Below are 20,210 nucleotides of genomic sequence, written 5' to 3'. Positions count from 1 at the left end.
CCTCATGGATGTTTCTCGCGCTTGTTAACGCGTCGCAACCTTCGATGACGAAAGTTGTTTGCGGCACGCTTCACTCGAAGACCGTTGCGGAGCGGCTGCTCGTTCAATCTGGTGACAATGAATGAGGAGGAGTATATTCAGGATCCGTTTTCGAGCGACGGCCTGTGGAAAATCTCGGAGTTTACACTGCAATGCCTCCCGCCGTTGGACTCTCTGCCGTGGGATGGGAAATTACCAGGTGCGCGCCGGTCTTGCGGCAGATTTACGCACGTTTATTGGCTGCTGACTATGAGTATGAACGTATAACAGATCTTTCCGGTGGCTTCTTCAAGTTACCTCTTGATCTGTTCGAGAAGGATGCGCCTCGGATTCCTGAACTAGATGTCTTCGATACCAACTTCGCCGATCCGGAACCCGCATTGCTACCCTCATTAGATACCTCGAGTGAGAGCCAGTTTGGAATAAGCGTGAAGGGAGTTGATGGGCAGGAACAGGCCGAAGAGGAAGAACAACCTCTTGATAACATCTGGGATCTAGATATGATCTTGCACAATCCGTGCCATGAAGTTTCATTGAAATCCTGGGAGAAGTTCCTTAACCGAACGCACCGTGACATCGTATCCGCATACTTCAGCGAGTCCGGCGCCAAAGGCTTCGACGCTGCATTAGCACACCAGGCTGCAAAAATCAATGCTCCAGAAAAGAATCTTCTTGTTCGCAATGACTCCTTTTTCCAAGCCTTATATAGGCTCGGATTAGGCTGGGGCTCCCTGTTTTTTCGCTACAATCAACAGGGTAAGACGTTCGAAATCGTGCACAACAACCTCCGTATCTCTGGCGTCACTTCTACTACTCTCAAGGCGGTGACAGACGATCTGATCCAGTGCGGGAACAAGATGCAGAGGATCCGACGTTTCGTGGATGACGTCCCTCTCAAGTCGAATGAGTTATCAACACTTGGCGCCTTCTCCAGCGCAGCAGCGGTCGTCATCTACACACTCGAAAAGCAACTCGCCAGACACGCGACCCGTATTGCTTCGTTGCTACAAATCAAGAGCCTCTTCATGCAAAGCGGAGACCTCGTGCACGTGCTAGCGGACATGGTCGACGCTGTCCAGGGAGCAGTATCCGAAGCTCAGTTGATCTCCGTTGTCCTCGAACGAGCGGCCCACTTCTCGCAGGTGTATAGCCAAATGGAGCCTCTCCTGCGGCAAGTCATTACTCGGGTCATGGAGCCCTGGCTTTCTTACGTGGAAACTTGGGTCGGGTTCCAGCCTGAAACGTCGACTTCGATCGAGCTCGCATCTACTGGGAGGACTTTCGTGCTTCGAGAGACGCACGATAACCATACATTCGCTTCCCGTGTGACAAGTGTCGATTATAAGTTCCTTCCAGAATTAATGCCCTCTTTCGTCCCTTCGGACCAGGCAAAGCTTATTTTTGAGACCGGAAGGACTTTACGGCTTCTGAAGCGGAATCACCCACAACATCCCATTGCAAACCATGCAACCTATCGTGCTGATTCTATCAAGCTTGACTGTGCTGGCACCTGGCTCGATATTGAGAAAATCCAAAGGAACGCATCTGCGTATGAGGCGAGGCTGCGCGCTGCAATCTTAAAGTATAACCGAAAAGCACCCGTCGAGACAGACACTGCTCCAACTCCCGATGCTTCAGCTCCTGAGACGCACAGCGAGATTGAGGGGACATATGAACTTTTCGACATCGACAAGGCTTCAAAGACAGCAGGTCTCCTACCAGACGACGAGACTATATCACAAAATCAACTCGGGCGCCTGATTCAGGAAGCTCAACCGCTAGACGAGTCTCCGCACCTCCAAGAGAACGACCTAAGTCCCGAGCTAACATCCTCACCTTACCTGTCCCTCGCGCCGCTCCTATCCTCCCAAGCCATTCTGATTGACTATTCCTGCCTTCACATGCTATTCAAAGAACACAACCTGCGCACTCACCTCACTCTCCAATGGCGCTTCCAACTCCTGGGAGATGGCTTCTTCGTCACCCGCCTCTCTAACGCCCTCTTCGACCCCGAAATGACCAGCGGCGAGCGCAAACCTGGCGTCGTCCGCACTGCCGTGCACACAGGTCTCCGCCTAGGAACCCGTAGCCGCCACACCTGGCCTCCCGCCAGCTCCGAACTACGCCTCGTCCTCATCGGCCTCCTTGACGAATCCTCCTCATCCTCCACTACCACAAGCAACACGAACACACCCCAGCCCCATGACCACCTCAGCTTCTCCATCCGCAACCTCAGCGCGGCAGAAGTTCAACGCGCAAGAAACCCGCACGCCCTCGAAGCCCTCGACTTCCTCCGCCTCATCTACACGCCCCCTACCGACGTCCTCTCCACGATCCTCACCCCGACCTCCCTCGCCAAATACGACCGCCTTTTCCAACACCTCCTCCGCCTCCAGCGCATGCTCTCCGTCGCGACAACCCTGATCCGGGATTCCACAGCCCGCACCTCCCTCTCCGGCGACACGCACAACATCTACCAGCGCTTTCGCGTCGAAGCGCAGCACTTCATCCTCGTCGTGAGCGACTACTGCTATCATGTCGCCGTCGGCGCAGCCTGGACGCGCTTCCAGGACCGTCTCGCCCGCATCGAGGACTGTCTAGCGCGGGGGGATATCGACGGGACCATCGAGGCGGCAGGCTCGGTACAGCAGCTCCGCGAGATGCACGAGGCCGTGCTGGATGAGATGCTAGAAGCTATGCTTATTAGTGAGCACAACCTCGACCCGAACCTTACCACCCAGGAACACGACGCCGCAAACCGACTGGAGAAGGGAAGGCGGTGGCTAGAGGCGTGCTTCGCTTCGATTCTGGAGTTCGCGCCGTTGTCGAGGGTGGATGGCGCGGAGGGTGTGAGGGGTGGGGAGGCCGTCGAGGAGGTGCGCAGGTTATATGCGATGTTTCGGAAGCAGATCGCGGGGTTTGCAGTCTGTTTGCGGGGAGGCGTGGATGGTGGGCACTTGTGGCACAGAGATTCGGTTGCGCCACCGGTAGGAGGACGGAGGGTGGCGGGGGGGAAGGGCCCGGATAGTGTGTTTGAGCATTTGTTGGCGCGATTGGAGGTCAAGGCTTATTATTGAAGGAAGGTTATGGGGGGCCTGTGGGTTGGATTGTGGATATTTTCATAGGCGATGATTTGAGATTATGTGATTGAGTTTATGTAGAGAATCGAAGAAGTACTTGGCACGACGGTGCTGGGAGAGACGGATGGCATGAAGCTGCCTTGTCTTGAGGGATTGAAACAACGTCAGAAGTGTGGAAGTTGGTGTGTTATACCATCCTGTGAAATTATTTCAGGCTGTGCTATGTTATGTCTATGCTAACCATACCGTATATACATGCCACGGACAATCTTCCCTTACTCAACGAACAGTCATTCGGACTTCGGACCCGACCGTCTTAGAAAAAGTGAAGGTCCGACTCTGCCCATCCTTGTGCCAGCAGGATCCTGCGGGCAGACTTCTCCATGGCTTCCGGGCCACACACCAGCACCATACTCTCTCCGTCATTGACAGCAAACTCCTGGAGCAAATCCTCCGCGATGCGGCCCCGACGACCAGTCCAGCTGGTGGGGGCCTGGGTCAAAGTGTGTATTATCTGGCATTTCTTGTCGTCCATCGATGCAAAGGCATCGAGTTCTGCCCGACATAAGATATCCTCCTCTTGTCTGTTGCCGTTCAGAACAAGACAGGACGTGGGGTCCTCCTTGTCTTGCATGACAGCACGCAGAACCTGGAAAACGGGGGTGATACCGGTGCCTCCACAGATCATCTTGAAAGAGCGCACAGAACGCTCCTTGCCACTGACAAGGACCTTGCCGTTGCCCAGATACTCGAATCGACCGGTAGGACCTTTGCAGTCGATGACAGAGCCCAATGGAAGCTTTTCGAGCGCTGTGGTCATCTTACCACCTTTCTGCGTGGGGGTGTCGAAGTAGATCTTGACGAGCAAATCCATCGTCCCTTTCTGGCTGGTTTCAGAGATGGGAGTGTACGAGCGGAGAATCGATTCATTGCTGGCGGCTGGATCCGGGACTTTGATCATAAGATGCTGGCCAATGGGTAAACCGAGAGTCTGCTTGTCATGTTCCAATTCAAAAGTGAAGATACGTGTATCCCATGATACTTCCGTCTTCTTGGTCAGCGTCATCTTAGACCAGGCTCGTGACTGAAGGAACTCGGCGCGTGGCTCGCTTGATTCGGGGGCGTTATCATCTTTGAGCGCCGCCAATGAAGCTTTATCCATCGTGCCAATATGATAATCGGGCATCATCTTCTTGGCAGTCTCACTATCTGTTGAGAAGTCAATACTCGGACGAACAACTCTGGGAAGCCACGGGTTGACTTACGAATAGCAAGGAAGTCCTCCGATACATCAAGCCCGGCCGATGATATGATGCTCTGAGCTCCGCCGGGATGACCTTCAAGAAAGGCGGTGCCGTCGTACACTTCTCCATTCACAATGAACCACGGCTTCTCCTCACTGGAGTTGTTCTTGAACTCCTGCAGCTCGATCATGCGGGTCACGCCATCTTTCTTCATGTTGATCTCCTTTTCGACCTCAGGCACTGCTGGCTCTTCTCCCTCTTGCCGCTCACCCCAGTTACCGTTTGCCAGATCACCTCCTGCTTTCTTGACACGCTCCATCCAACCACCAGCCCCGGTGGGGTCGGTTGGATGCTCAAAAAAGAGCTTACCGTTCTCCTTTGTGATGGTCACTCGAAACCAAGGATTGTTCATCATCCCCAGAACAGACCAATACATGTCCCGGGGCTGAATACTCAGCGCCTCGTCCATTGCTCGGACGAGAATGGCATCACTATCGGCAAGCTCTGGTATGGCAAGATCAAGCGACCAAAAGATCCAGCAAAAGCACGTTTCACGCGCAAACATGTCCACCTTGCCGCCGAACAAGTCGCCTTCAAAATCACGGTATTTATCTTCGGCGTATGTGATGTCCGCTAACCGCCAGGCTGGAGATCAATTAGCTTGAGTTGGTTACGAGATAACAGACGACGACCATACTTTTGCCTCTGTCAAGAGAGATCTCCACTCGTGTGATTCTCCTGCCACCTCCTGCATACGCGTAACCCTTCACAGTGTACGTGGGTCCAGCCAACGAGAGATCGAGCGTCTCCCTATGTTCAGGGTATACCACAGAGGAGTTGACGTTGAGATCGTAAATCGCGTAGCGGTCATCACGCCACCAATTTGGATCGTTGGCAGACATTTCGGGTGAAACCATCGTGCTGGAAAGAGTAAGACACTGCGCATTTCTCCAGCGAGCCGCAGGACTTACGGTAGAACACGATTATCATATATATGATACCAATTGTCGCTTGGTGCATCAGTGAGGATAAGCTTCTTTAGCCACTTGACACTTCGACCACCGATCTGGCCTGGCACAACAGCCCTAAGAGGGCGACCGTGATCCGGACGGAGGGGTTCCCCATTCATCTTATGAGCGAGCATGATTCCTCGGTTGAAGTCCATGGCCCAATTGAGCTTGATGGATGTACCATAGTATCCGTTGGGCTACCATAATAGTGTCAGTGGACGATCCTTGTTGTGACAGACTCCTGGGCAAAGACTTACCAATTTGTCCGCTCCCTCCATACAGACATACTTGGCTTTGCGAAGAGGCTTAGCACTGCGCAGGATGTCCGCCATCATGGGACCAGTCCAGAGCGCTGTTGACAAGCCAGCCGAGCCCCACGAGAACCCCTTGGATTTCCGTACAGTGTTCTGCTCTTTCCGTCTATTCCCTGCGCATACCATGGTGATGGGAGCTGTTATTTGGTCATACTCCTGTAGAATCTGGCGAAAGTTCAGGACCAACGGCTTCTCAACCAGCCTTGAGTAATGATCAGCTAATGCTTCATCACTTATATGTGACAAGGAGGTACTGACCCTTCGATGCTAATCTCCCAGTTGGGAATGTCTTCATCCTTGACTAGAGGCACAGGGCCGTGGTTTCTGACATAGAACAATTCCGGGGAAGTCAAAAAACCTTGCGGTGTATGTCAGGACGAGGCAATCAGCAATCGATGTTGCTATCGGGGAACACTGACCTTCGTTATACAACGCTGTGAGTGGGGGTTCGACATTGAATGGATGCACGCCCGTTAGTCGAATCAGCCGCGGGTCACGAGGAACATGGTAATCTGGTGTGGGTTTATCCACGTTCAGAACCTCTGTGGGCTCTTTCGACGGAGGCGGTAGAGGTATGTCTGAGAGATCAACCTGGGGGATTTCTTCCTGGTCTACTGTAATGGGGCCCGACTTGAGCGGGAGAGCCAGGATCTCCGTCCTTACTTCGGTGACTGTTGTCATGGTGTGATGGTGCTCTCTCGGGGCCAGGAAGAGGCAAAAGGCTCAAACTCAAGTGAATATGAGCTATACCGGTTCAAAAAGCTCTTAACAAGTCTAGGTAATCGAGCAGGTGCCCATCAAAAATGGAGAATAGGGAAGAAGAGAGCTTAGGGCAGTTGCTGGCTAAACAACCGGCAACAATTCGAGCAAAACTCGGGGACCCCTAGGGGGTAGTACTATGAACGCACAGCGTTTGAATTAGTTTAACAAGCAACAATCAGCTTTCCGGGATCTGGCCTACCGACGAAGAACAGGGCAATTGTCTCGTCGGCTGCGAATAGTTGCACAGGGCCGGAATGGGATATTTCCGCGGGAGTCACGATGAGGTATAAACCAACCAGTCAACGGGCAGCGTCAGTGAAGACAGGAGATTAATGTAAGGAGCAAAGGAAGTCTAATCCGAATGCCAGTCCTTGTTCGCCCCCCCAAGTCATATCCGTCTGGTCTGGCAGATTCTAAGGGGGGCGAATAAATGAAAAATGTGAAAAAAAAAAAATAAATACATATATCAAAAAACATATGACCCCGGTATACCATCTGCGGATGGCAAGGGATACGACAAATTAGGCGAGAGGAAGACAGCTCGCCAATGAGAAAAGGAAAGGCAAGAAGAAGCCCCATTTTGGCCGCGGAGAATGAAACGAGAACTAGAAAAAGAGCGATGAACCAGGCCGGTGCCGGACGGTAAGTAGCCTGAGATCCACCCAGGATCCACCATCCCCATCGGACGGATTACGACTCTTGACTTGAGAGGGCCGATTCGGCCGTAAGAGAGGGCAGACAGTGTGATTGGCTCCAACTCATCATCGTCATGCATAAGCCTGAGGGTGGAATGGAGAGCTGTTCTGAGGGGAATCTAGGCTGGGAGTGGTAGTAGGTTGTAGTAGATTAGTAGGTGTGCTGTAAGAAGCCGAAGAAGTTCGAAGGCATAAACTTGAGATTGAAGCATGTACACAACTTACATAATTCTGTGCTTGCCCAATCGGAGTGTGATTTACTGAGCTTATCAGCCTCATCGATAAGCATCGGGTCTATTGTTGGTAAGACCACCATCAATGGATAACTTAACACTCTCTATCTACACCCAACTATGGCCCATCTCCTACTCTTTCTCCGCGGAGACATGCTCCGGAGTACATCATTCTGCTCGTTCCTGCCCCAATCCCATCCCGCTGGGTCCAGATGAGTGTCTGAGCGTTCGCCCCTCCCCCTCCCCCAGTACCTTATTGTTATCATTTCTTCTAATCTCCCGATCTACGGCTCGTCCCCATGAATGGTAGCTGCCACGATCGACTTGGCGGGGCGCAGAGACCCTGATTGTGGCTCATTTTTGACCCAATCAATTGTCTCATAGTTTGCCTCTGAGAAACAATGCCACGGAGAAAGACAATGCATCGAGTCAGTCAATCTGACTGCGGGCGCTTATCAGTACCTTGGCGAAGCTCATGGTGACATCTGCTGTAGTATATGAGTAGAAAGGCGTCTTGGCCATTTGGTGGCACAAAAACGATCTTCTGGCGGGTTCCCGTGATCCGCTGCAACACCAGGGTTCCTTAGTCTCCATCATCCGCCACCATGCCGCTGCTGGACGGACCCGGGAGCAACGATCATGTCATCTCGGGCACTATCCACGATGTCTTCTCTCAAACGTCATCCATGATGGAGTCTCGCTCCAGCACACAGCCGCGCAGGCATAACGCTCATGCACGTCAGAAGATTGTAGTCGTGGGCTTAGGCATGGTTGCTATCTCGCTCATGTATGTTTCCCCCTGAAATTCATGGTATGGCAAGAATGTATACTGATGCTGACTTGCGTCTCTCTGCAGTGAGAAGATCATTAAACAAGATGCGGAGCGTCGACAATACGATATCCTCGTCATCGGAGAAGAGCCCCATGTCGCATACAACCGTGTTGGCTTGTCCTCTTTCTTCGAGCACCGAAAGATTGAGGACTTGTATCTCAATCCCACAGAATGGGTAAGTCACCCATGAAACGGGCGGGGACATCGGTGGTTACTAACGTCAACCAGTATGGATCCGTAAAAGATCGGTCCTTCGACTACCATCTTAACACACGGGTAACCGAGATCATCCCCCAACACAATTTAGTCAAAACATCCACAGGAGATACCATTACCTACGACATCCTTGTTCTTGCTACTGGCTCCGATGCCGTCCTCCCCACCCACACTCCAGGGCATGACGCAAAAGGCATATTCGTGTACCGAACAATCTCTGATCTCGAGAAGCTTATCGAATTCGCCTCAAAACACAAAGGCGAGACCGGGGTCACAGTTGGTGGAGGCTTGCTGGGTCTCGAAGCAGCCAAAGCCATGACAGACCTGGGAGATTTCGGGAATGTGAAACTCATTGACCGCAACAAGTGGGTGTTGGCCAGACAACTTGACGGCGATGCAGGCACTCTTGTAACACGCAAAATCAGAGAGCTGGGGTTGGATGTGCTGCACCAGAAGTGCGTGGCGACCATCAAGACAGATGCCGACAACAATGTCACGGGCATTGTCTTTGAGGACGGCGATGAGATCAGCTGTTCTTGTATCTGCTTTGCTGTATGTTCATTTTCTCGTCTGAGGTGTTCCAAGGCTAACACATCTTCAGATTGGGGTACGTCCCAGAGATGAACTGGGACAATCCGCCGGCATTCAATGTTCAGGACGAGGAGGATTCGTCGTTAATGAAAGGTTAGTCGGAATTGCGTATGCTTTTCATGTCGACCGTCTTCTAATCGACCTTGCAGTCTTCAGACATCTGTCGAGAATATCTATGCTGTCGGTGAATGTGCCAGCTGGGAGAACCAGACCTTCGGTATCATCGCTCCGGGTATCGAAATGGCCGATGTTCTGGCATACAACCTGACGAACCCCGATAAGGAGCCGAAGAGGTTCCAACGTCCTGACCTCAGCACCAAACTGAAGCTCTTAGGCGTGGATGTAGCCAGCTTTGGAGATTTCTTCGCGGACAGGGATGGGCCCAAGTTTCTTCCCGGCCACAGGCCCTCAATTCAAGCCGACCGAAAAGACGGCGAGACAGACAGTGAATCATTAGTCAAATCACTTACCTACAAAGATCCATTCAGTGGTGTTTACAAAAAATACTTGTTCACCATGGATGGCAAATACCTGCTTGGTGGTATGATGATCGGAGACACGAAGGACTATCTCAAACTGAATCAGATGGTCAAATTGCAAAAGGAGTTAGAGGTGCCTCCCAGTCAATTCATTTTGGGTGCGCAAAAGGATAGTGAGGAGAACGGGGATGATCTGTGAGTTCGCCTAATCTCTTATGTGCCTTGATGTTCGCTAACGGACGAACAGTGACGACAGTACTCAGATCTGTGCTTGCCATAATGTCACCAAAGGAGACTTGGTTGCCAAGATCAAGAGTGGCACCTGCAAATCCATCGGCGAAGTTAAGTCGTGCACTAAAGCAGGGACTGGTTGTGGCGGCTGCATGCCATTAGTGCAGTCGATCTTCAACAGAACTATGCAGGACATGGGCCAAGAAGTTTCCAACAACTGTATGGGAATTATTCATCACATAAGAAGTTCGAAGCTAACATCAGCTAGTATGTATCCACATTCCACATTCTCGAGTGGACCTATACAATATTATTGCTGTCAAACAGCTGAAGACCTTCGAAGATGTGATGGCGGCGGTCGGAAAAAATCCGGAATCGCTTGGCTGCGAGCTTTGCAAGCCTGCGATCGCGTCCATTCTCTCGAGTCTTTTCAACCCTCATATTATGGATAAAGGATATCATGACTTACAAGAGACAAATGATCGATTTCTTGCCAATATTCAGCGCAATGGTACATTTTCTGTGGTTCCCCGCGTTCCGGGAGGTGAGATCACAGCAGACAAGTTGATCACCATTGGACAAGTGGCAAAGAAATACAACTTGTATTGCAAAATCACTGGCGGTCAGCGTATCGACATGTTTGGAGCCAAGAAGCAGGATCTTCTTGACATCTGGACAGAACTGGTCAATGCAGGAATGGAGAGTGGTCATGCTTACGCGAAGTCCTTGCGTACGGTCAAGGTAAGACATTGGAGTTTCGTGCTAAATCAGCGAAAGTAACTGACATCACCTTTAGAGTTGTGTTGGAACAACCTGGTGTCGCTTCGGTATTGGTGACAGCGTCGGAATGGCCATTCGACTAGAAGAGCGCTACAAGAGCCTTCGATCTCCTCACAAGCTCAAGGGTGCTGTTTCTGGGTGTGTACGAGAATGTGCTGAGGCACAAAACAAGGAGTAAGTCGAGTATCCTCATCAAGCTAAGTTATACACTAAGCGCTAACCTCCGTTAGCTTTGGCCTGATCTCCACCGAAAAGGGCTTTAATATATTCGTTGGGGGCAACGGAGGTGCCAAGCCCCGTCACTCTGAGATCTTAGCCAAAGATGTGCCGCCGGAGAAAGTGATTTCCCTCATCGATCGATATCTCATTTTCTATATTCGCACAGCGGATAAACTTCAGCGGACGGCCCGCTGGATTGAGAATCTTCCAGGCGGAATAGAGTACCTGCGGGAGGTAGTGGTCGATGATAAGCTAGGAATTGGGGCAGAGATGGAGCAGCAAATGCAGGAGCTTGTGGATAGCTATTTCTGCGAATGGACGGAAACGATCCGCGATCCCAAGCGGCGCAAACACTTTCAACAATTCGCCAACACCGATGAGACGGTCGAGACGGTGGAGGTCATAAAGGAGCGCGGGCAAGAGAGACCCACCTACTGGTCTAACGAGCCTGCCAAAGTGGATTTCAAGGGCCATCAGTGGTCGGGTCTTTCGTGGCAGCCTATGGTCAAGGCAGACCACTTCTCGGATGGAGTCACGTCCGCAAATCTCAAGCGCGGGGACACTCAGCTCGCTGTCTTCAAGATCAAGGACAAATTCTATGCGACGCAGCAGATGTGCCCTCATAAGCGTGCTTTTGTCCTATCTGATGGCTTGATCGGCGACGATGATGCGGGCAAATACTGGGTATCCTGCCCGAATCACAAGCGCAACTTTGAGCTCAACGGGGAACAGGCGGGTCGCTGCTCAAATGATGAGAGCATGAACATTGCCACATTTCCAGTAGAAGAGCGTGCTGATGGCTGGGTCTACCTTAAGCTACCTGCGGTGGACGAGCTGGACGCGATCCTTGGAACAGAGAAGTGGAAAGTGAAGAAGGGAGAGGCGCCGGACCCATTTCAGAAACATGATAGGAAGTACCGGGGGACGCGCGGAAAGAAGCCAGTCCAGAAGACATCATCAAGCAAGCAGGTGTCATCTTCAGGGGTGATTGACTGGTAGGATTGTAAGGTTTTCAGTTTATGATGTTTTCACGAAGCTACGTTAGATACCTGAGGTTGCTAGTGCTTGTCATGAGGATAGCATACACCACTTCTGTAGATTAATGATATCCAATTCAGTTCGACATATGCGGTGACACTTAAGTACAGAAACCTCTGAGTGACGCTTCATTGTAGTCGGGCCATGGTTCGTTTTCTGTACCTCACACAGGAAGTGGAGAGTATGATCCATCCATCATCCATGATGTCCTGGGAAGCTTCCGTCAACGGCATGATGAACTTTGCTGTATGAAGTACACACACATATACACACGATTTCTACTCCAGCACACCACTCTCGAGTTGTGTCGGACATCTCGCCTATTCTATGTTACTGCATATAGTGCCATCCAATGGCGGTCAGACTATAAGTTAGCATCCCGGAAATTAGGGTACGGCACATCACGCCGCTGACAGTCTGGCTAATTAGCGGGAGGTGATTGGGCGGCGTGTAAGTGCCGAACATCAGCCCATCTGGTGGTCTGTGCAGTGCATGAGTAATACTAACTACTCCGTAAGTTGATACGTACTGCGGGCACCTGATCTCCACTGCCGCTTTATGCCTCCTGAAAAACAAACTTCCCTCCCTCCCCCTTAACTTATCAGAGGCTCAGAGCATTTTCTTCCCCCCCACCCCCCGGGGTTCCCCCCCCCCCTACCTATCGTCCACTCAGATGCTCAGATGACCTGTTCCCAACTTGGCGCAGTCCTCTGTCGTTCTACTTCCGCGGCGAAAGGCAAACAAATGAAGTGACTTTGGAGCTTGCTTGACTCCCTTCCGAAACACCCGCTTACTTTCGAGTCCCATCGCGATGGAGAGTGATGGATCATGGATAACCATTCAGCAAGGTCTTTTCAACCACTAGTCAAAACTAAACTGGGGCACACGTTATAGCAGGTTAGGCAATTTGACCAAGTCATGCAACAACAAGAATCCGGGATGATCCATTCATGGCGAAAATTTTTCTGGCTGCCGATGGAGATGGGCTCCAGGACGGAGGCCCACTTACCGGTCAACCTGGGCCTGTCAAGGCCGCCTCGCTGCTGATACTTTACTGATAGATAACCAAGAACCTTTCTGACCGTTCTCACACTCCCTCCGCGGAGTTGTCCCCCCAGAGTTTCCTTCTTATCAGCCTCAGTATCAGCGCCATGCCTATCAAGAACTCAATTGCCGTGCAGGGTCCCTTTTCTTTATCTCTTGGCCTGTAAAACCATCCCTGTTGGCCACTTCTTCCCATGGGGTAAAGAAATGGGTCTGGATCTTCTCTCCTTACCACGAACCCTGAGGTCATCTCCGGTTAGGCTTCTGGTGCTGCGCTACCGGCTGCGGTATCCACTATCATATTCGAGAGGTCGGACGAGTGGATCACTGCGCGTTGCCGTCCAGATTGGCTTCATTACTTTTGCCTCGATTATGATTTTCCTGCTGCTGCACTGCCCAGTGCTGTTACGAGGTGTTCAGAGATATGCGACTGGGCATGTGTCCTAATCTTGAGTTGACACAGTCATGGCTTTCATCTGGGCATCTCCTAGGAGATAGAGATATTGCGCTGGCATCGGGCTCGTTTGCCAGGTGCATCATACTGTGCTCATATCTCTACGCCTTTGGGGATTTGACTTGAGTCATGGTCTATATATGAAGTGCAATTGTTTTCTTTCTAGTCTGGATCTAAACTGCCTCCCTTGTCCTAGCATACAGAAAAGCATCCGGACCCATAGCACCGTCGTTTGGCCTAGTGCTCCGTTGGTCTATACTATTTTCCGCACCCTGGTGGTGTTGCTTGCTGTGGTACCCTCGTGCTTAACCTGTATTTCAAATCCATATTATTCTTCTGTTTCCTGTACCTCCGATTCTATCCTTAAAGAACCATCGAGATACCTGCTCACAGGCTGTGACTGATCATGGAGTTCATCAAACTTCTCTTCGTCTCGCCAGAGATCAACCCCAGTAATCGCAAAGCTCAGTCTGTCCCAGTTCTCAACCCCTTCGATCGATATGGACGGGTTTTCTTCTTTTCATGGCTTGGTTTCATGGTTGCGTTCCTTTCGTGGTACGCTTTCCCGCCATTGGTGAGTTGGGAATTTGTCCTGGTAACTTGAATCGAACAACAAAGACTAATATTCATGACTCTAACTAGTTGACTGTCACAATCCGAAAAGACTTGCACATGTCACAGCAGGACGTTGCGAACTCGAACATTGTTGCCTTGCTAGCAACGTAAGACATATCCTCCATATACTCGGAGCAAGACGTTGATCAGTTGTCTAGATTACTTGTGAGATTTGTGGCAGGCCCTCTCTGTGATCGGTTTGGGCCACGTCTGGTGTTTATCGGCTTGCTGCTCAGCGGTGCGATACCCACTGCTATGGCCGGTCTGGTCACCACGCCTAAGGGTTTGATTGCGTTACGGTTCTTCATCGGTATCTTGGGAGGCACCTTCGTGCCTTGTCAGGTTTGGTGCACGGGTTTCTTCGACAAGAAGATCGTCGGAACGGCCAATGCCCTAGCTGGAGGTTGGGGAAACGCCGGTGGTGGCATCACATAGTACGTTGGCCATTTGGAACTCGAGTGACGCCATTGACTGACTCCTCCCAGCTTCGTGATGCCAGCTGTATACGACTCGCTTGTCAACTCGCAAGGTCTTACACCACACAAGGCCTGGCGCGTTGCATTCATTGTCCCGTTTATCATCATCGTTGCGATTGCAGTGGCAATGCTGTTCTTGTGCGAGGACACACCCACGGGTAAATGGTCAGAACGCCACCTCTGGACTAGAGAAATGGCAGCCGAGTCAGAAGGCAATATCGTGGACCTCAAAGCGGATGTGAGGTCCAATCAAGCTTCTACCACGCCGTCCATGACCATGGTCATGGCAGACGTAGAGAAGAAAGGTGCACAAACGCCGGTGTCTCTTGGCTCCGGTTCTCAGACCATCGCTGAGTTCGACGCCATCCGAGCGGACACTGTGGTCGCTCCCACACGCAAGGAGGCCATGGAGGTGCTTTTCAGTCTCTCGACTGCTGCGGTAGCCATCCCCTACGCCTGCTCATTTGGTGCAGAGCTCTCCATCAACTCCAATCTGGGCGAATACTACTCAGCGAATTTCCCTCACATGGGTCAGACCAAGACCGGACAATGGGCTGCCATGTTCGGCCTGCTCAACGTCGTGTTTCGACCAGCTGGCGGCTTTCTCGCCGATCTGCTCCTTCGCCGCACGCAGAACCTGTGGTCGAAGAAGTTGCTGCTTGTGTTCTTGGGTGTTATCATGGGTGGTTTTGAGCTCGCGATCGGGCTTACGAATCCCAAATCCGAGTCCACCATGTTTGGGCTGCTTGCCGGACTTGCATTCTTTTTGGAGTCGTGCAATGGTGCCAACTTCGCCTTGGTGCCACATGTTTACCCTTTTGCCAATGGTATGTCTATCCGATCATCGTGTGTTTGCGTGCTGTACTAATAGCGGTGTAGGCGTTGTATCCGGCGCTGTCGGTGGGATGGGCAACCTTGGCGGGATCATCTTTGCAATCATCTTCCGCTACAATGGCTCGGACTATTCTAGGTCTCTTTGGATCATCGGTGCAATCTCGATAGCCGCAAATGTGCTTGTGTCGTGGATCCGACCAGTGTCGAAGAAGCAAATTGTGCAACGATAAAGTTGCTGCTTTGACAATGTTTTCTGGAGAATCGATGACTTTTTTATGACGAATACCAAGCGTGTCTCTTCTAGTGATGTTTTTATTTCGGGTCTATGATAATTTAGTCACAAACGATCGGTGGCTTATAGTTAATGACAATTGATGATAGTATTCACCATGCTTCTTTCACATGAGCATTACTCAGCAGTCATTGAGCGCTCACTCACTATTCCCATCATATACAGATGCTATAGACCACATCCATTATCATGATTGCATCTATACATTTCCGCCAAGCCCATCCAACGAAACAGTTCAAAAAGATCAACCCCGACTCGGGACAATACCCCCCGAACCCATATAACCCCGACGAACCCCTCCCCCCCCCAACAACCAATCTCAACCTCCAAAGCTCATTCAACTTACTTCAACCTCAGAAGAGAGCTTTCAACCGCAGCAGTGCATTCTCCCCGCAGAAACCCCCGAAAGAATCCTTCACCACCCGTACACAACCCACAAACAAGCGTCAAGCAACGAAAAGAAATCCGCAAACCATCCCCGCAAAACCCCGCAAACCACCAACCAACCACCCCCGCATGACCCCCAACCCGCATACTTTCGTTTCACCTTCCACAATTCCTACAACCTCCCCCGACAGCTACTACAACAGCAGAATGTCATCTACCACAACGGCCTCAATCCGCCGCATCGCGCAAATCGTCCACCTCAAGCCCTCCGCCGTCGCAGCGTACAAGGAATGCCACGCCAACGTCTGGCCCGAGGTACTGCGCCAGATTCACGAGTGTAATATTCGGGATTGTATGTTCCAGTTCCAGTTCCCTCCAGCCCCTTGGAGAAAAGATTGTATGGCTGGGACTGTCGGTATTGGTGGCTAACTAGACCGACAATAGATTCCATCTTCTTCGATAACGAGCGGACGCTGTTTGCGACGTTCAAATATGTCGGCCAGGATTATGAGGGGGATATGGAGCGGATGCGGGCGAATCCCAAGGTGCGGGAATGGTGGGCGATGACTGATGGGATGCAGGTATGTTGTCCCTTCTTCTGGTATACCGCGAGAAAAAGAAGGTGGTGGGCTTGGCTTGTACGTGGACATGATGTGCTGATGTTGACAATGAGGTAGGAGAGTCCAATCCCCAGAGCAGTGGGTAGTGCTGAAGGTCCCGGGTGGTGGAAGGTCCTGGATGAAGTGTTCTATACGGAATAGATTAGATGTCTCCCGTTTACACCAGAGGCACAAGATAATAGGGCAAGCAAGCGGCGGGATTGCATTTGTAGAATGCATGTAAATCTAGCATGCATCATTGGTAGTCCATGTGTGGAATGCTTGTAAACTGCTTGAAAACAAACCCTCAAGTCCGTAGACTAGGTGGAAAATCCACGAATGTCCAACGAGACAATACAATCACCCCATAACCAGCAGAAGACTATGATACAAATCATGCGCAGATGGGTATCTCCCCGAAAACAATCCGTAAGTAACATGAGCTGCTCCATAACGCCACACGCAATGTAATATCTTTGAAAATCGATAACCAAGTCGTCATCGTCATAGCTCAGGCATACCACCAGGGTACAGAAGCTGCCATGTTACTTTACTCGGAACCGCCGGGGACGTCTTTCAGGATCTCCCATCCGTATTCCTCCTCGGGCTTCTCAGGCTCCATGCCGAGGGCGTTACGGTAGGCACGCACTTCGTTCTGGAGACCAGCAACGATGCGAATAGGGGTTTCTTCCTCCTCGCAGCGCAGGCGATAGGCGGTGCGGATCATCTCGGCGCACTTCATGGTCTGTGCATGCCAATAGTCCCGATCCAAGCGACTTTCCAGGTGCGAGTCACGTTCAGCCTGGAGAAGGTTGTTGTAGTGACGTTTCTGCGCTAGGTAGTGGAGGTTGTTGTTCTGGCAGTAGTTGCGAATCTGTTCCACCATAACACCCACTGCAGCCTCATATTCACCGATCAGTTTAGTGTTCTCCACCTGCTCATTCCGAAGGATTTCGGTGAGACGTTTCTCTTTTGCGAGGGCGCGTTCAAGTTCCGCAATGCGGGCAGCTAAGCATGTTAGTATGGTGTCATGTTTCGGAGTGACAATCACCAACCTGAGAGTTCACCATTAACTTGCTGGATGTTCGGACTGACTCCCTCGGCAGCAGAGCGTTTCTAAAGCCGTCAGCACTCTGGGCATACTTCTTCCAGTAAAAAAGGGAAAAAACATACCATGATCTCTTCCGCGCTGTTGACTATACTCTTCGTAGTCTCACGATTATTCTTCAATACCTCACTCAACTCAAGGACCATATCGTAGAGATGATGGAGATCCATCTGCTGCCCCGCATTAATAGGCATGCCACCGTTCATCCCAGGCATTCCGGCGCCATTGACCTGACCAGGAGCATGGGACATGGCAGGCGACATGGATTGGCGGGGAGCATTGGACATGTTCGGACCACCTCCGGTGTTATCCACATAGCCAGCGAACACGTTCGCACCGGGGTTACTGCCAGACATGCCCCCTGCGTTGTTCAAGGACATGCTTGCGGCCCAGAAAGCGCGGTTCAAAGCTTCAAACTGAGGGTCCTGAGCCGGGTCGGTGGATGGTGGAGGCCCGTGTTCGTCGTAAAAGCCAACCGGCGGGGTCTCTACGCCAAGAATCTCTTTCTGGAATTTCTCAAGGTCCCTATGAGTGACGTGGGTGGAACGACGGCGGTGGCCACGTACAAAGGGTGCCTTGGAAGCGGACGGGGTGGGGGACGCGTTGGTAGTACCGACTGGAGAAACGGGTGCGCTCTTGATCTCGCGGTCGGGTCTGATCAATGAGGGAAAGTCGGAAAAAGGAGCGAAGTCAAGCGTAGGGAAAGCGACCGCTGCAGAGGCCGGAGCAGGAGCTGAAGCCGAAGACGAAAAGGCCAGATGCGGTGGACGGGCGTCGTCATGGCGCTCTTCTTCCGTGTTGTTCACTCCTGGTGTTGGGCCAAAAGGGTCAAGCGCCGGAGTGTCGGAAAAATCAGTCCGATCACTAGCCTCTTTAGCCTCATTAGCGCCACACCCGGGGGCGGTGAACGCGTTGGTTTCTGCCATCATGGCTTCATGAAAAGGCGGAAGGCTGAGGCACTGACTCTGGCACACTTAGGCTCAGGTACATGGGAGGTAACGTGAATTAGAAGTTGCTGTCCACGAATGTTTGATGAAATGGGAGAGGAGGCGGAGTGCAGCAGGATTAACACAATCACAACATCAAGAGATGAAGAAGAAGGGATAAAAAAATAAAAAAAAGAAAAGAAAAGGGAAAAAGGAAAGCCAGAAGTGAAGAAGGAAAAGCAAGCAACAACAGTAGCAGCACAAGCAGCAGTAGTAAGTAACTAGCAGCAGTAGCAGCAGGTGCAGCCGGACAACTCATGGAGGATGCAGCTGCAGGACAAGTTCAATGTTTGTCTGTCACCCCTTGCACCTTTCCAGATTTCGACCTTCCACCCTCCCTAATTTTAGACAGACAGACAACAGACAACACAGTAAGATTGATGATGATTGTTGTCTCGGGCAATCTGTTCCCTGCCGTTGTGCTACCGGTCTCGGCCGCCGTACCTTTTCCGGAGATTATGTACAGGATGTATGTACGGTAAATGCAGCCTCTACATACGCTCCACGGCCTTATTCACTTCGTGTTGGTGGTTTTTGGAACATCCTGCCAGATCATTTAAGTTGATATACTACATCTCGCTCACTCAGTCATGTCCAACAACGCTTCCAATTTCTCATCCCCTCCCAGCGAGTACGACCACCTCGGTCCATCTGGATTAAGCTTCTTCTTGCCCTGCTCAATGCGACCTCCTACTCGCGCAACAAGCATACGCATTTTCTCTAGCTCCTGAACCAACTCCCCATCTCTTGTCACCAAATTTGGTTGGATATTAGCCTGTGGGTCCTGAAAGGGCTCTAGCAGCCGTTGTAGCTGTCGCAACTGGTTCAACCGCCGCTGTCGCTGTTTCCTACGACTGTCCAGAGAAACCAGCTGCTCGCGTAGCTCTTGGTACCTGTACTACTGTTAGCCAGACGGTAAAACCTGCCATCATTGTTATCCGTGCCTTGCTCGGTCCTCGTCACTTGCACTCGGATCTTCCAATTCCAGCGGCAGTTGTGCGATATTCCTGAGATCCAGTCAGACATTCAACCTCCAGAAGTCTTTTCTAGCATTCGGGACACTATGACATAGCTCACAAGTGGTTGCTCAAGTCCACAGATTTCTCCACCCCCTGGAGCAAAGAGCCCCGGTTGCGCATCGCTTCATTGACGGAGGACCAGTAAAGGCGTGCGATTTGTTGTGCAACATGCTGAACCGCCTGGGACGAGTAAACGATACGACTGTGCTGTTTCAGAGACGCATTGACTGTCGCCGAGTTAGGTCTGACCAAGTGCAGCATAGCAGAGGCAGGAACAAGAGTAGAGGCCATCGAAGATACTCACATTTCTTAAGAGCATCCCCGACCACCTTATCGCTTAACTCATCTTCTGCGGCCTCGGACGCATAATGTCGCCAGTCCTCGGGCGGTGCAAGGCTTTCAGACAAGATCCGCACTTGCGCCCGGATAAAGGACGACTTCAACTCGGAGATAGTACGAGTCGAGTCCATGGCCCCATAATGACGAGATGTCAGTGCTTCGGAGACAAGAGGAAATTCACTTGTTCCTCGCAGTTGACGCGTGCCGACTCCGCCTCCTATCGATAACGTCGGCACGTGACTATAGCGCGACTCACTACTCCGTACTGCATTACCATAACTAACCGGATCATAC

General features: G+C 51.4%; 7 protein-coding genes across 7 annotated transcripts; 4 read left to right on the top strand and 3 right to left on the bottom strand.

The window, feature by feature from the left end:
- Positions 1–117: 117 nt before the first annotated feature.
- Positions 118–3,116, top strand: BP01DRAFT_420926 (tubulin gamma complex associated family protein; the record flags this gene model as incomplete). Its single annotated transcript, XM_025579489.1, has 2 exons — positions 118–238; positions 310–3,116. 2 exons carry the CDS (start codon positions 118–120, stop codon positions 3,114–3,116), a joined length of 2,928 nt encoding a protein of 975 aa, XP_025434424.1.
- A 197-nt stretch (positions 3,117–3,313) lies between these two features.
- niaD (nitrate reductase NiaD) lies at positions 3,314–6,587 on the bottom strand. Its single transcript, XM_025574222.1, has 7 exons — positions 6,107–6,587; positions 5,946–6,045; positions 5,631–5,889; positions 5,335–5,570; positions 5,061–5,284; positions 4,385–5,008; positions 3,314–4,328 (listed from the first exon to the last, which is right to left on the bottom strand). Exons 1-7 carry the CDS (start codon positions 6,366–6,368, stop codon positions 3,436–3,438), a joined length of 2,598 nt encoding a protein of 865 aa, XP_025434423.1. The 5' UTR covers positions 6,369–6,587; the 3' UTR covers positions 3,314–3,435.
- A 1,314-nt stretch (positions 6,588–7,901) lies between these two features.
- niiA (nitrite reductase niiA) lies at positions 7,902–11,820 on the top strand. Its single transcript, XM_025574221.1, has 9 exons — positions 7,902–8,164; positions 8,234–8,384; positions 8,438–8,977; positions 9,027–9,109; positions 9,166–9,690; positions 9,743–9,945; positions 9,995–10,467; positions 10,523–10,680; positions 10,737–11,820. Exons 1-9 carry the CDS (start codon positions 7,983–7,985, stop codon positions 11,722–11,724), a joined length of 3,303 nt encoding a protein of 1,100 aa, XP_025434422.1. The 5' UTR covers positions 7,902–7,982; the 3' UTR covers positions 11,725–11,820.
- Positions 11,821–13,667: 1,847 nt separating this feature from the next.
- On the top strand, positions 13,668–15,416 carry BP01DRAFT_289670 (MFS transporter; the record flags this gene model as incomplete). The annotated part of the gene is made up of 5 exons (XM_025571586.1): positions 13,668–13,835; positions 13,904–13,983; positions 14,035–14,310; positions 14,362–15,179; positions 15,232–15,416. 5 exons carry the CDS (start codon positions 13,668–13,670, stop codon positions 15,414–15,416), a joined length of 1,527 nt encoding a protein of 508 aa, XP_025434421.1.
- Positions 15,417–16,072: 656 nt separating this feature from the next.
- Positions 16,073–16,626, top strand: BP01DRAFT_289084 (L-rhamnose mutarotase; the record flags this gene model as incomplete). Its single annotated transcript, XM_025571564.1, has 3 exons — positions 16,073–16,217; positions 16,310–16,446; positions 16,543–16,626. The coding sequence occupies 3 exons, from the start codon at positions 16,073–16,075 to the stop codon at positions 16,624–16,626; spliced, it is 366 nt and encodes a 121-aa protein (XP_025434420.1).
- BP01DRAFT_389061 (uncharacterized protein) lies at positions 16,570–18,498 on the bottom strand (the record flags this gene model as incomplete). The annotated part of the gene is made up of 3 exons (XM_025577887.1): positions 16,570–17,472; positions 17,520–17,580; positions 17,638–18,498. 3 exons carry the CDS (start codon positions 18,496–18,498, stop codon positions 17,015–17,017), a joined length of 1,380 nt encoding a protein of 459 aa, XP_025434419.1. The 3' UTR covers positions 16,570–17,014.
- Positions 18,499–19,049: 551 nt separating this feature from the next.
- Positions 19,050–20,086, bottom strand: BP01DRAFT_413571 (kinetochore subunit FTA4 family protein). The gene is made up of 4 exons (XM_025579007.1): positions 19,882–20,086; positions 19,636–19,804; positions 19,503–19,565; positions 19,050–19,451 (listed from the first exon to the last, which is right to left on the bottom strand). The coding sequence occupies exons 1-4, from the start codon at positions 20,045–20,047 to the stop codon at positions 19,139–19,141; spliced, it is 711 nt and encodes a 236-aa protein (XP_025434418.1). The 5' UTR covers positions 20,048–20,086; the 3' UTR covers positions 19,050–19,138.
- Between the last annotated feature and the right edge of the window lie 124 nt (positions 20,087–20,210).

The sequence above is a fragment of the Aspergillus saccharolyticus genome, assembly GCF_003184585.1.
Source record: "Aspergillus saccharolyticus JOP 1030-1 unplaced genomic scaffold BP01scaffold_4, whole genome shotgun sequence".
Lineage (NCBI taxonomy): Eukaryota > Fungi > Ascomycota > Eurotiomycetes > Eurotiales > Aspergillaceae > Aspergillus > Aspergillus saccharolyticus.
The sequence above is the reverse complement of the archived record's forward strand: the minus strand, read 5'-3'. Positions and strand labels throughout refer to the sequence as shown.

Excerpts from the sequence above, each read along its gene's own strand:
- BP01DRAFT_413571 (XM_025579007.1), bottom strand. The coding sequence starts at position 20,047 with ATGGACTCGACTCGTACTATCTCCGAGTTGAAGTCGTCCTTTATCCGG. Across the intron at positions 19,566-19,635 it reads GTGGACTTGAGCAACCACTT|GAATATCGCACAACTGCCGC; the intron begins GTGAGCTATGTC and ends ACTGGATCTCAG. Across the intron at positions 19,452-19,502 it reads AGTGACGAGGACCGAGCAAG|GTACCAAGAGCTACGCGAGC; the intron begins GCACGGATAACA and ends ACAGTAGTACAG.
- niiA (XM_025574221.1), top strand. The coding sequence starts at position 7,983 with ATGCCGCTGCTGGACGGACCCGGGAGCAACGATCATGTCATCTCGGGC. Across the intron at positions 8,978-9,026 it reads GTTCTTGTATCTGCTTTGCT|ATTGGGGTACGTCCCAGAGA; the intron begins GTATGTTCATTT and ends ACACATCTTCAG. Across the intron at positions 10,681-10,736 it reads GCTGAGGCACAAAACAAGGA|CTTTGGCCTGATCTCCACCG; the intron begins GTAAGTCGAGTA and ends AACCTCCGTTAG.
- niaD (XM_025574222.1), bottom strand. The coding sequence starts at position 6,368 with ATGACAACAGTCACCGAAGTAAGGACGGAGATCCTGGCTCTCCCGCTC. Across the intron at positions 6,046-6,106 it reads CACAGCGTTGTATAACGAAG|GTTTTTTGACTTCCCCGGAA; the intron begins GTCAGTGTTCCC and ends ATACACCGCAAG. Across the intron at positions 5,890-5,945 it reads TGGGAGATTAGCATCGAAGG|GCTGGTTGAGAAGCCGTTGG; the intron begins GTCAGTACCTCC and ends TCATTACTCAAG.